General features: G+C 38.9%; 1 protein-coding gene across 1 annotated transcript; it reads left to right on the forward strand.

The window, feature by feature from the left end:
- Window positions 1-12,487: 12,487 nt before the first annotated feature.
- LOC149842493 (uncharacterized) lies at window positions 12,488-12,922 on the forward strand. Its single transcript, XM_090000674.1, has one exon. It carries the CDS (start codon window positions 12,488-12,490, stop codon window positions 12,920-12,922), a length of 435 nt encoding a protein of 144 aa, XP_089856800.1.
- The last annotated feature ends 328 nt before the right edge of the window (window positions 12,923-13,250 follow it).

The raw sequence follows: 13,250 nt of genomic DNA on the forward strand, positions 1-13,250 counted from the left end.
ACCAGTGTAAATGTTTTAGTTAAAGAAATCAAATTAACGCACCATGAACAACTGCACATTTTTCCTTTATAACTAGCACCAAGGTTACTGAAAGCTAACACTACTTTCTAGCCAAACATGGTTTTGTAAACCAATTGGTCCAATTCATTTCAACAATGAATAAACAAGTCAATCATAAATAGTATTTTTGTTGTATAGCATCAGATCATGAAGAAATGAAAAGAGAGAATGTGCATAAGATTCTGACTTCAGAGAACCATGGCATATATGTTTGGAACAGATTCCATTTTGAGAGATTTGAAAAGCACCATCTCATTGAAAGGCTCTATACATCTGCCCTTTCTCAACACATTTCTTTAGACAAAGATTCTGTTTTTTTGCGGATGGTAAATATTTCTCAGAACATGGAGTGTGAGTCAAACCCATATTTGAATTGAAACTGAGATAATGATGCAAGTTCTTCCTTTCTGAATTAGATAGATTTGTATCTGAAAGAGGCTGAGATTTGTACAAGTTATATGTTTCATCACCACTTTGTGGAAAATCGTTAGGTATGAGATACCTGTGACTCGATTGGTGAAATATTATCTCTCCAGAAAAACATGTTTTTTTTACCGACGTACAAAGAAAATATCTTGTTGAGGATGAACAAGATATAGAAGAATTGTCCATATGTATGGAGGAATTGTAAAAATTGTAATTTTTTATTGTTTGTATATTTCCACATGATTAGTCGATCTCAGAGATATCACTATTTTGAGTGGAATGACCTTAACATCTATTAAAAAAATGCCCCCCAGTGAGCAAGATAACACAGAAAACGAGACTCTCATAGAGCTTTATATTCATTGATTACTGTAGACCTTGGAGGTCTTTACTGTTCACAAATGTCATGGCACATTTTCCTTCTTGCTTCCTCACTACTAACTGCAAGGTCATTCCTGTGTATTCCAATTAGATTCAGCTTTGCAGACAACAAATTTGTCATGGCATATGTTGCTTTGGTATGAGTGCATATGACGCTAGACTTGGACCAAAAATGAATAAAAAGCATGAATATCTTTAAAGAAGGAATAAGAAACTACAAGGGAGCCCAGAAAGGACTTAACAATGTTTCAATCAATTCAATCTTGGACTTAAAACCATCCCAAAATATCACAGGCATAAACACCCTGTCATAATTCTTGCTTCTTACTCCAATGGTGTGGGTAACTTGGGCAGATGACAAAACCAAGTTTATCAAAGATTCAAACCGTCCGGCAAAAGGAGAGTTAAGGGTTTTGGATGTAATGTGACAAGGTTAAATATCTGGCAACACTAAGCCAATACTTTAATAACTATACTCTTTAATGTTTAATCCCAATATTCAACTATTATGTAAGCCACGAATTTATATCAATAGTGTCATCAGGAAACCAGGACAAGAACAAATTACAGCAACAGAAAACAGTTTGACTGAAACAGTACTGTAAACTGATAAAAGCTTCAGATACAGTAGCCGGACACAGTTCACTTAATACTCAAGCTCTTTTCGTATCTTTTCCACTTCATCAGACCCCTTTGCATTGAATTTGTGCTCATATCTTTCTTTTCAACCATGCATGCCCAAGCATATCTATTGGTGTAAAAGTGAGCCACAACCACAACACGGATAAATTCAGCATTATAAAGTTCCTGGAGCAACATAAAATGCAACACGATATACAAACCTTATCATTGTTTAAATAGTCATCACTGTATAGATTAGATCTTTTGTGAATTAACTCTTTGAGCATCACGACCAGCTCCATGTTCTCATAGGCCTTGAGAACAGAGAACCACTATGCAAGTTTTGACAAGGCACAACTTTGGGATTGCAAAATCTTTACAGAAACTATGAAGTTCAAGCACGAAGAAACAAAATACTGCTGAATCAAAACCCTAAACACTAAACCCCAATTCTTCAAAAAAAGAAAAACAGACCCCAAACCCAAAATCCTACTTAAACGCAAAAAAATCTTCATTTACACCATAAAATTCGAAGTAAAAAAAAAAGGGGTGGGGAGGGGGGATGGAGCAGGAAACAAGGGAATAATTACCATGTGGAGATACTTCTCCTGATCCATAAGCCTAGTGTTCTCCAACTTGATATTGAGATATTGGTCCACGGAGTGCAGGGTTCCTCTGATGGCGAGGTCATTCTTCAGCTCCACCGTCACCTCTTTGCCCATCAGTATGAGAAGAACAACTGCAACATATACCCGATCAAACCCAGGAAACTCCCTCAAAAAACACAAAAGAAAGGAAGAAATTCGAGAAATCAAAAGATGGGTACCATAGTTTCCTCAATGGAGAACAAAACCCAGAAGGGGAATTTCTTGGATTGAAACGATCGGATTTATATGAGTTCTTCGATCATTTATGTCACGGGGAGCGGCCGGATTGGGTGGCCAATCCGGCTTGCCGGATGCCGGGGGGAGAGAGACCGCGCGCGAGAGTGAGTAAAAACGAAAAGCGGGCAAATCGCGCAAAAAAATATTTTTTACTGGCGGTCTTTTATATTGCGCCGGAAAAAGATAAAATTATATTTTACTGGCGCAACCAGGAGATGCGCCAGTAAATGTGTTTTTTTTCTTGCGCCCAAAAAGAAATCAAACTTGTTTTCTCAACAAAAAGAAGAAGCATGCAGCAACAACTTCATATCATTTAAGCCATCCATAATCAGTTCCTAATGAATTCATGATACAGTTACGTGGAAAACTGTAACGCTCCCCCCATCGTGGGGGGTTACTGAAGGAGAAGGGGGCGACGCCCCTTCCTCTCCCACGAATCAGATTGTGGGAGAGGAAGCGGGCTACCCCCATTTAATTCAGAAGGTGGGAGGGGGTAACCGAGCAACCCCCCATGGCTATAAAAGCCATGGGGGGGGCCTCCTCTCATCTCCCCATTTGATCACCAGAGGAGCAGAGAGGGAGCGCGTAGGGAGAATCAGGAGCAGACATCGTTGATCGCTGTCAGGTGAGTCTCCCTCTCTCGTGCTTTGTCTGAATGCAGGGGGGGGTCACCGGCAACCTCTCTGTTGCCGGTGAGTTGCAGCAAAAAAAAATACGGACAGGGAGAACCCTATCCCTGCCTAGCGATAGAAGAGAACGACAGAGGGGATTCCCCTCTGTTGTTGCTCTTTTTCGTTGTCTAAACACGGGGTCGCCGGCAACCGGCGAGTTGCAGCAAAACAGGGACAGGGAGGACCCTGTCCCTGCATTTCAATAGAAGAAAGAGGGTAATCGAAGGATTTTCCCTCTGTTGCTGTCACCACTGAGGACGAAAATGGGGAAGGGAGGACCGCCTGCTGCAAGGAGACAGGAGGTCTAGCCGCTGCCATCATCATCGCAGGCATCGAACCATCGGCAGAGGTTGCAACAGTTCGACAACAATGATGTTGTCGGGACTGTTGCAGAGAGAGAGAGAGAGAGAAAAAATGATGAAGTGGATAGGTGCGTTGTGACAGCAGACAGTATTAATATATAACAGACCGAGTCAGGTCCGAAGTAGTTAGCAAACCGAGTCGGATTTGTAATGGTGGACCGTTTCGGCCCAGACCGAAGGTGGACCCAATATGGGTTAGACCGACTAAGTCTAGACCGAGACAAACCTGATGCGGGTGCGGTTGATTTATCGAGTGCGATGGAAAAATCGAAGTAGCAAAGACTCGATTTTTCCATTACAAATTGGATTCGGGTTTGGATCTCAGTTTGGACCCAAAACTCAAAGGGATGCGATTAGACGACCTGATTTAGATCCAGACAAACCCTTTTTCAAGCAGGTTTGGATCAAGAATACTGAATCCATGATCCAAATCATAGTTGAGTTGATGACCTAAGTGGTCAAATGTTATTATGAGTGTGGATCTCAAAGTAACATGGAGTAAAGATGGCATAGAGGTCATTGAAAGAGCAAAAAGACCATTTTGCCATTGATATGCCTACAAAATATACAAGGCATAGCTAAGTGACCGAAGTCAGATCTATGTGATTCTTGAATCCATGGATTCTACTGCTTGGGTAGAATCTATTAGTAGGGGATTTATGAACAAAATGGAGTCAGAGTTTGACAATTAAGTTTAAGGGTGTTTTGGTAATTTTGATGATACGAGGTATTCATTGTTTTCAGATCAAGGGTTGCAATTGGAATTTAAGCGTTCTAGGTAAGTGAACATTTGCAAATTCCTCCTTAGTTAATTAAAACACATGCTAGCTAGTTTAGGAATTCTTTAATGTGATTCCAATGCTTCAAGTATGCTAGTTCTGTTATTGAGAATAGACACTGTTTTGCATGCTTAGGAATCTATAAAGTTCAAGTGTGATGCTTAAACCTGATCATGCATATTTTCTGAGTTATGAAATAATTGTGGCATGACATGATTGCATGTATGAGATTGATGTGTTACGTGAAAATTGAGGGTAGAGTTCCAAAGTCTCAAGGTTGGTATTACCTTGGGGATATATCACGCTTATGCCTTGGGAGGGGCATTGTAAGGGTCGTGAATTAATCTATGGTGGGTTATCATCCTTAACAGTTCAGACATGTCAACATGTGTTAAAAAGTAATTAGTGGATATACATTGAGGATTGTATAACACACTAAATTCAAGATGTGAATGTTGAGTAAAAGTTGTCTATAGGATGACCACCCAGTGTATGATGGGAACTCTACTAGGAGGCATGGTCTGGGGCAATGTTGAGGTGTGTACCTCTTAAGCAACCTGGGAATATCTCAGACGTTTCTAGGTGACCCTTAGGGGTTAAAACATTGCCCACTAGACACATGTAGGACGTAGCATGAACCACAAAACCTTGGGGGCAGATATAGCTCCTTGAGACACCTTGGGGGCAGGTATAGCCACCCTGGCTCTTCGGCTAGCTACCGTTTGAGTCCCTTCGCTCCCGGCTTGCAACCGGCGAGCTGCTGCAGCACCTGTGTCCGTAGTCTAGGCCGGTTTGGACTACGTTGTTTGTGAGTGGTTCATAAGTCTGACCAACATTATAGACTCTGAGTTGTCTACCTGGGTTGCTACGCCCGAGGAGGCTATATCCGGAATAGCCGATTAGAGTAGAAGAGGTGTTTGAAAATGATAATAGAGTTGCGGTAAAGGGGGGTAAAACTCATAACTAACATGTGTGCATAAGTAGCAAACTAAACTAAGACTAGGAGCTTAGAGCTCACTACAGTTGCAACTGTCGTGTCTATTTGTAAATAGAATCTTACTGGGTTGTAGACTCACCCCCTTCTTTTGGTTGCAACTGTAGGTTCAGGGACTGTTGCTGCCACTCACAGGACTTAGTGCAACTGCCACATCAGAAGTATGGTTTTCCTTTACTTGTTATTCTGCTTTGGTCTTTGGATGATTATTATATTGTAAATGGATGTATGGACCTTCAAGTATTGAATAAAAGAAAAAAAAAACTTTTGGCACGATTTTGAGCTATTTTTGAGATTATTGAGTAATTTCCCTCTGGGAACTAACGTCCACGAACCCGGGCTCGAGAGGCCCCGGATCGGGTCATTACAAGTGGTATCAGAGCCAGGTTTTCAATAAGAAAAATTGGATTGTAGAGGAAGAATTTTGTTAGAATTTGAATTAAGTTGAAGGTTCTAAGAGAACGATAATTACAACCATCCATATGTGGCAACAGAGTCATAGGAAGGTCCTGAACTTATGAGTGCCTCTTGTTAGCAGGAATGGATACTAACAACAATAGTGCCAACGAGAGCGACCATAGAGGCGGTAGGAACTCTGGGAGGCAGAGGCATCCTGAAGTGATCCAAACGGATCAGATGGTTGCCGTTCTTTCACTCTTCGTGACAGCCATGATGGATGTCACCAGGGCAATAGGGAGTATGACACCTCCCGTTCTTTCTCCTGCCCCAGTTTCAGTCATAATCAACAACTGGGGGTACAATGATCGAGAGGAAGAGGTAGCACCACCCCAACCATCCGTTGGAGAATCGCCAGGGTCACGAGGACGTCCTCCATTTAGGCACGTTCGGAGAGGTTCACTGGCAAATCAAGGTGGTAGGGGAGCTGCAGCATGTTGCTCGGGCTGCGACAGGTCTCGTTTCGGCCAATATAGGGCAGGACCGAGCAATACTACCAGTAGCGGGAGAAGTCAGGAGCAACCCGGTGCATCCGGTCATGAGGGTGTTCAAGGGTCGATGGCGCAACAAGGTAGGGGCACTAATGTCATGGAGAATGAACAAATAAGAGAATCAGTGCAACCTCTTCGAGGAATGGACTTACTAAGGAGAGGCAGGGGACATATGAATAGGCACACATACTTACGTGCTCTTAGCAACATGGCAGTGTCAGCACCAGTTAAGGTTCCTTCAGACTCCGAGGAAGAAGAACCTACTTACACCCCTCATACCCCAACACCTTAGTGTTTGTTTTTGTTTAAATAATGTAATAAAGGCCTATGGTTGCCTAGTGATAGTAGTAAGTATCGGGTTGTATTACGAAAGAACTCGTGAAAAGTTGTAAAAATGTTGTTTTTATTAATAAATAGTAAGTTCTTATGTCAAATGTGCAAACCTGTGTGGAAGCAAACGTAAATTTTAGTAATCACTTTATTCATATTGCAGTATGAGGACTCGTCAAGGAACATCATACCAGTCAAGAGGTTCTCAAGTAAGTAGGAGACAAGCAGGCCCTTCTCAAGCAAGGCATGTGAGTGAGGGCTCTGCAAGGAGAAGTGTTGCAAGCCCCATTAGTCCTGGGTCTCCACACGCATCCGATAGTCTACCTCCAAGGAGCATGAGAGCAGAAGGTGGAGGTGTTTCACCAGTTTCACATCGGCACGAACGTGCTACAGTTGGTAGTGGTGTGCCTCCCAGCTATACCACAGAAAAAATTTTGTATGAGCTATTACAAAATTCACTGCAGCAAAGTCAAAACCAAGTAGCGTCAGGAAGCAATTCTTGGGCCGAGAAGTTCAAGAATATGAGAGTGCCCACATTCGACGGAACTCCTGGAGGAGTAGCAGCAGAGAAATGGATGATGCAAGCAGAGAAAGCACTAGATGCGATACAATGCCCAGAGGACCAGAAAGCATGTGTCGCGACATCAAACTTAATTGGGGATGCTGAGTACTGGTGGCGATCCATTAGAGATGTCCTGGGAAGTGGAGAGTTTGTTTCCTGGATTACCTTTAGGAACAAGTTCTACAGACAATTTTTTCCCAGGATCGAGAGGATGGAGTGTAAACACACCAAATTTGTACCTTCATCCAGTGTTTGTCCATTTCATAAGTCATCACAGATCATTGCATGTCATTGCACGTATTCTGCATATCATTGCATGTCATTACAGCTCATCTTCGAGATCCAGCACTCCTATTTCAAAACATTCAATCCAGATTTGAATTTTAAAGCTTTATTTCAAAATCAATTTCAAAACCTGGGTTTTTATTCAATACTCTGTCATTTTTCAACCCCAGGACTTTGTATTTCGAAATATTTTCTCAGAAAACAATCTGGATTCCTTTCAAATTCAAACTTTAATCGATTTCAATTCACAGATGAGACCCATTTAGATGGTGTCGCTTCTGAATGCCTCTATTCATCAAATTTCTCAAATTTTTGAAAGTTTCAGTCTGATCAGGACTCTGTCTCAGAGTCCTAATCCGGTCAGAAGTCTGGTTTTTAAGTCTGTTTTACTTCCATTCTCAATCTTTTTCGTTTGTTTTCGAAATTTAGGTCATTTCACAGAGTCCAGTTAGTTCAGGACTCTATTTTAGAGTTCGGTCGAGTTGGGAGTCTAACCCTGACTGTGTTTTCTGACTTATTTCATCATTTCTTGATAAAATCTTTTGAAATTTTTTTCATTTGGCTTTTAAAATCTAAAATCTCAGAGTCCTAAGAGTTCAGGACTCTAACCCGGAGTTCCAGTTCGCTTGAGACCCTATTTTCAAAGATCTTGAATTTCAAATACTGATTTTAACCCCTTTTCAAAGCCATTTTCAGTGTTTATTTCAAAAATGTTCAAAATTCGATGTGGGCCCACTCAGTTGGCACCATATCCAGAGGAATTCTAACTCAGTTAGGACCTTATGCCATTTCAAAAATCCTAATTTTAAGTTTACTTTTGAAAATCTTTTGAAAACTCCTTCAATTTCAAGTTTTAAAATCGCTTTTTGAAAAACTCAAGTAGGGCCCACTCGGGGTGGCGCCATATTCGAGTAAGTCAGGGCTAGACTAGGGTTAGTTGATGTCTTGGTTAGTGTTAGAGGTTTAGAAGAGTCAAAACCATTTTGAAAAACTCATTTTTTGAAAGTTAGTTTTTAAAACTAGTGTTTTTAAAGGTTTTTAAAAGTGTTTTAAAAAACCAATGTGAGAGAATGCCAAGTGGCACCACATTTGGGGGATTCTTAGGTTTAGCTAGGGGTTAATTAGGAACTATTTAGGATAATTTAGACTAAGGGCATATAGGTAACTCCACCCAAAAATCGCCCCCCCCCCCCTTTAGAGTCCAAAATTTTCAAAATTGTCAAATTTTAAACCTAATTTTTTTATTATAAATAGAGGCATAAGGGGGGTCGATTTTCCCATCTCTCTCCTATTGAGTTCTTGGAGCTTCTCTCTCCTCTCCAGCCCCTCCTCCATTGCTGCAACTCCAAGGTATGAACTTCTTCATTTTTCTTATTTTATTTAATGCTTTAAACCTAGATTTAGGCTTGGACACCCCTCCTTATGGAAGATCAACCATGGTTTCACCTCAAGAACTATCAAGAACCAGCAAGAACAATCCAAGAAGGTGATCTAACTCTGTTTTGGATAATTTACAGAGATTTTAATCCATTAGAATTGATTTTAACATGATTCTTTGCATTATTAACCAATAAAATATATGATTTACCCTTTTTAATGGGTTAAATCTATGTTTTAAAGGTGATATCAAATTCCAGCCATTGATTCCCTGTTTTTAATTTATTTTCATGGTTTATTCATGTTTGTTTTACGTTCTATAGCATAGAAATAAGTTTTATTTACTGTTTTATGGTTTATTTTATTTATTTATATTAGTTAATGCATGGTTTGTCAAGTTTCTTAAATTTCTGTGTGTTTTAGGTTTAGAATAGTAAAGATAATGTTATTTCGAATTGAAGTTCTCATTGTTTATTTTTTATTTTTTTATATGTGGTGCATGCATGAGTTATTGAGTTACTGTAGAAAAATCAGAGGTTTTGGATCTCGGGAACCCTGTCAAAAAAATCAGACATCAAATCGGGTTTTTAAAGCTTTAAAATCATGGTTAAAATCTGGAAGGTAACTTGCTGTGAGGATATTTCTCTCATCTTATATTCGATTTTAGATCTGTAAAGTGCTATGGATTCACATTGAATAGATCTGTCTATTGTGAAATTCTCAGATTTTTTTATTACTGTTTAGTATTTTTCCCCTTTTAGAGAATCTGTTTTTAAATTTAAAACTCGTTAGGGTTTACCAAAACCCTAATCAGACTTGTGTTAGTCATAAATCCCAAACCACAGATCCGATTCATGATCTGTAAAAAGTGACTATTGTTATTTTTCTGTCTACTGTTCACCACTAAAATTTCAGAGATTTTTGTTTAGGATTGTTATTTATGTCTGTATTTTAAATCTGGAATAGCTGTTTTAATCCCTGTTAAGAGTGATATGTTTTAGCTCAGATTGCCGGAAGGGTTTCTCCCTAACCGGAGATGATTTTTCCGATCTGTAAATTGGAAAATCTCTGTTTGTATTTCTAGTTAGTCTCTGTAAAATTTCATAAATTTCCATAGGGATTTGACCCCTAGTTCAGGTCTTGGACTTAGACTGGTTGGTGAATTAGGTCAAAAATAGCATATTTTTAGGGTTTAATGCAATTTTTGGATTAATTTAATGTCAAAAAAATTATTTTTATAATTCCAATTCGACATTAGGGTTATAACAAGTGCAGGTACCAATTTTTATGGATTTTGGGATCCATTTGATGGCTGAATTAAGCAAATTGCAAAACTGGGTTCCTGAAAGATCCAAAAACACTGCAAAAATCACAAAATTTATGATATTATTGGATTTTCGTACATAAGCATATATTTTTAGGGTTTTATTATGTTCATGATCATATTAGGATGCTTTAGGTTTAATTTTGTATTCATTTGATTTTATTTAGTGCATAAAACCTAAGTTTTTACCAAAATCTCTTTTTAAAAAACCCTGATTTCAAGGCCATAGTCTTGCTATCGGGGCAATTTGGTCATTTGACCTAAATTTCGAAATCCCTAACCCTAATTTTCATATTTTTAAGCATGTCATATCATATTTAGCTTAGTTTATTCCATTTAAATTTCAAAACTTGCATTTTATCAAAATATCTTTCTAAAAACCCTAATTTCAAGGCCATAGTCTTGTTATTAGAGGTATTTTGGTCATTTTGACCCCAATTTCGAAATTTCATATTTTATCTTCCTTATTTATTCAATTTTATTTCATATTTTATCATTTTGATTTAAGGGAATCATGGCAAAAAGGCTTATATCTAGCAAAATCCAACAATTTCCTGATATTGTTGGATAAATCTAGAAAAGCCAACATATATTCATTAACCAAGTTTTCTAGTTTTGCAGGTACATTGAAGACTTTATTTTTCATGTATTTAAATTTCAATAGTGATGTAATTTGTAATTAAACTTTGGAATAAGAATTTACATTTCCTGCTTAGCTTAGGTTGCATTGCATATAGCTTATTTTTATAATTTTAATATGTGATGGATGATGATTCATGCATATTTTTACAAATTCACCATGGTCTACACGAATGACACATGCACTAGCTTCTATGAAGTTTATAAACTTGGTGGAATTTGTATTTATGGCCATAGTCAGAATATGAATGATACTTAGATTTATGATCTTCACATTAGCCACATTCAGCCTACACTCTTAGGCTAACTTCAAAATGCACTGCATTTCTCAAAAATACAAAAAGTATTTCTCAATTCCTCAAATCCATATTCATTCATTTCATGCATTTGCCAATTCCAATCTCAATTCAAAGAATTTCATTTTCTCAAAATTTTCTAAGTCATATGGAGAAATCGATTTTCTCAGAATATGAAAATCTCAAAGTATGTTTCAAGTATTTCTCAAGTTCAAAATTCGAAATTTCAAGTTAGAATTTCAATTTCCAAGTTTGAATTCAGAGAAACCAAGTCTCTTAGAATCGATTTTCACCAAATGTCAAGGATTCCTCAAAATCGATTTTTATTTCTCTCAGAAGTATATTTGAAATCCCAATTCACGATTTTCCAAGATTTACATTTTATATTTCAATCATTCAAAGCAAACATCATGTTTTCAAATGTGCATTTTTCTGAAAATTCATAGCACATGCCTGATTCTATGTGCATTTAGAAATTAGAATATGATTTAGACAAGTTGAATAGAGTAGAGCATAAGATTGATCCTTGGTTCAATTACCCCTGTTAAAGGTGGCAGGAACGGTTGAACCTCGTACCGACAGGCGAGTCCCATTCTACGGAATTTTCCCGCATTTTAAAACGGAGGTGAGTTATTTTCAAAAACTTTTTCAAAGGTCAGTTTGATTTGCAAAAGTAAAATTTTGCGATGATAACATGGAGAAAGAAGAAGAATTTAGAAAGCTCAAATAGGGAAGTATGAGTGTAGTAGCCTACACCGCAAAGTTCAATTCATTATCCAGATTTGCAAAGGCTTTAGTATCTACTGAGAAGCAAAAATGCAAGCTATATGAGCGCAGATTAAAACCTGAAATTCTGAGGATGGTGGGACCTCTACAAATTCGGAGGTTCGACAGGTTGGTAGAGATGGCATCTCGTTTTGAGTTTTGGGATGCTCGAACAACAAAATCGGAGATACAAGAGAAACCTAAGCAAGTACAACAAGGACAAACTAGTTCATCGTCCCGAAGGTTCTTTAAGAAGAGGCAAGGCAACGACAGATCTTCGAAGCCACATGAGGGAAGTAGTGCAGAAAACAACAATAAGCAACAGGGAAAGAAGCCTGAACAACCAGAAGCTAAGAAACCTCGATACCGAGGAGCGCCTTCCAAGGGCAACAACTGTAGGACTTGCGGCATCAAGCATGAAGGTCGTTGCGATGAAAAGAATATTAAATGCTACAATTGCGGTCAAATGGGACACATTGCAAGGAAATGTCCCCAGCCGGTACAGGGAGAAGGAGCAAAACTCAGGGAGAAACCAGTTGCTCCAGGATGAGTTTATGCAGCGACTCTGCAGGAAGCTTTGTCTAGCCCTGATGTAGTGGAAGGTACACTTCAAATTTCTGGTGTTAGTGCACATGTTCTATTTGATTCAGGTGCTACACATAGTTTCATCACCCCTATTTTTGTTGCATTATTACCTGTTTCACCGGTACCTCTAAAAATAAAGTATCAAATAGAAACACCAGTAGAAAAGTCGGTGTATATAGATGAAGTCATCCAAGGATGTATGGTACAAGTCGAAGGACGTCTATTGTCGGTAGACCTTCTAATACTGGACTTTAAGGAAGTGGATGTTATCTTGGGCATGGATTGGTTATCTAACCATCATGCAACGATTAATTGTCGAGGAAAATGTGTCAGTTTTCAACACCCTGGAACTTCAACCATCACCTTTCAAGGTGTTAGAAAACTTGCAAAACCGACAATCATATCATGTCTTCAAGCCAACCGGTATCTACAGAAGGGCTGGATTGGATACTTGGCTTATATGAAGACTGAGGATGACGATAAACTTTCAGTCACGGAAGTAGAGATTGTACGGGAATTCGTGGATGTTTTTTCGGAAGAACTTCCAGGACTTCCACCGGATAGGGAAGTCAAATTCCAGATAGATTTAGCTCCAGGTACAACGCCCATTTCTATTCCTTCATATAGGATGTGACCTGCTGAACTCAAAGAACTCAAGGATCAACTGCAGGAGTTATTGGATATCGGATTTATCCGACCATCGGTATCACCTTGGGGCGCACCGATCTTGTTCGTGAAAAAGAAAGATGGGTCATTGCGTATGTGTATCGACTACAGGAAATTAAATGCGGTGACAATAAAGAACAAGTATCCTCTGCCAAGGATAGATGACCTATTTGATCAACTTCAAGGTGCAGCCTGTTTTTCTAAGTTGGATCTACGTTCTGGATATCATCAGCTAAAGATTCGGGAAGAAGATGTTGCCAAGACAGCGTTTCGTTCAAGATATGGTCATTATGAAT

The sequence above is a fragment of the Nuphar pumila genome, chromosome 3, assembly GCF_984573655.1.
Source record: "Nuphar pumila chromosome 3, dmNupPumi1.hap1.1, whole genome shotgun sequence".
Taxonomy (NCBI): Eukaryota; Viridiplantae; Streptophyta; class Magnoliopsida; order Nymphaeales; family Nymphaeaceae; genus Nuphar; species Nuphar pumila.

What these genes read in the sequence shown, in the direction of transcription:
- LOC149842493 (XM_090000674.1), top strand. Translation starts at nt 12,488, where the DNA reads ATGGTACAAGTCGAAGGACGTCTATTGTCGGTAGACCTTCTAATACTG.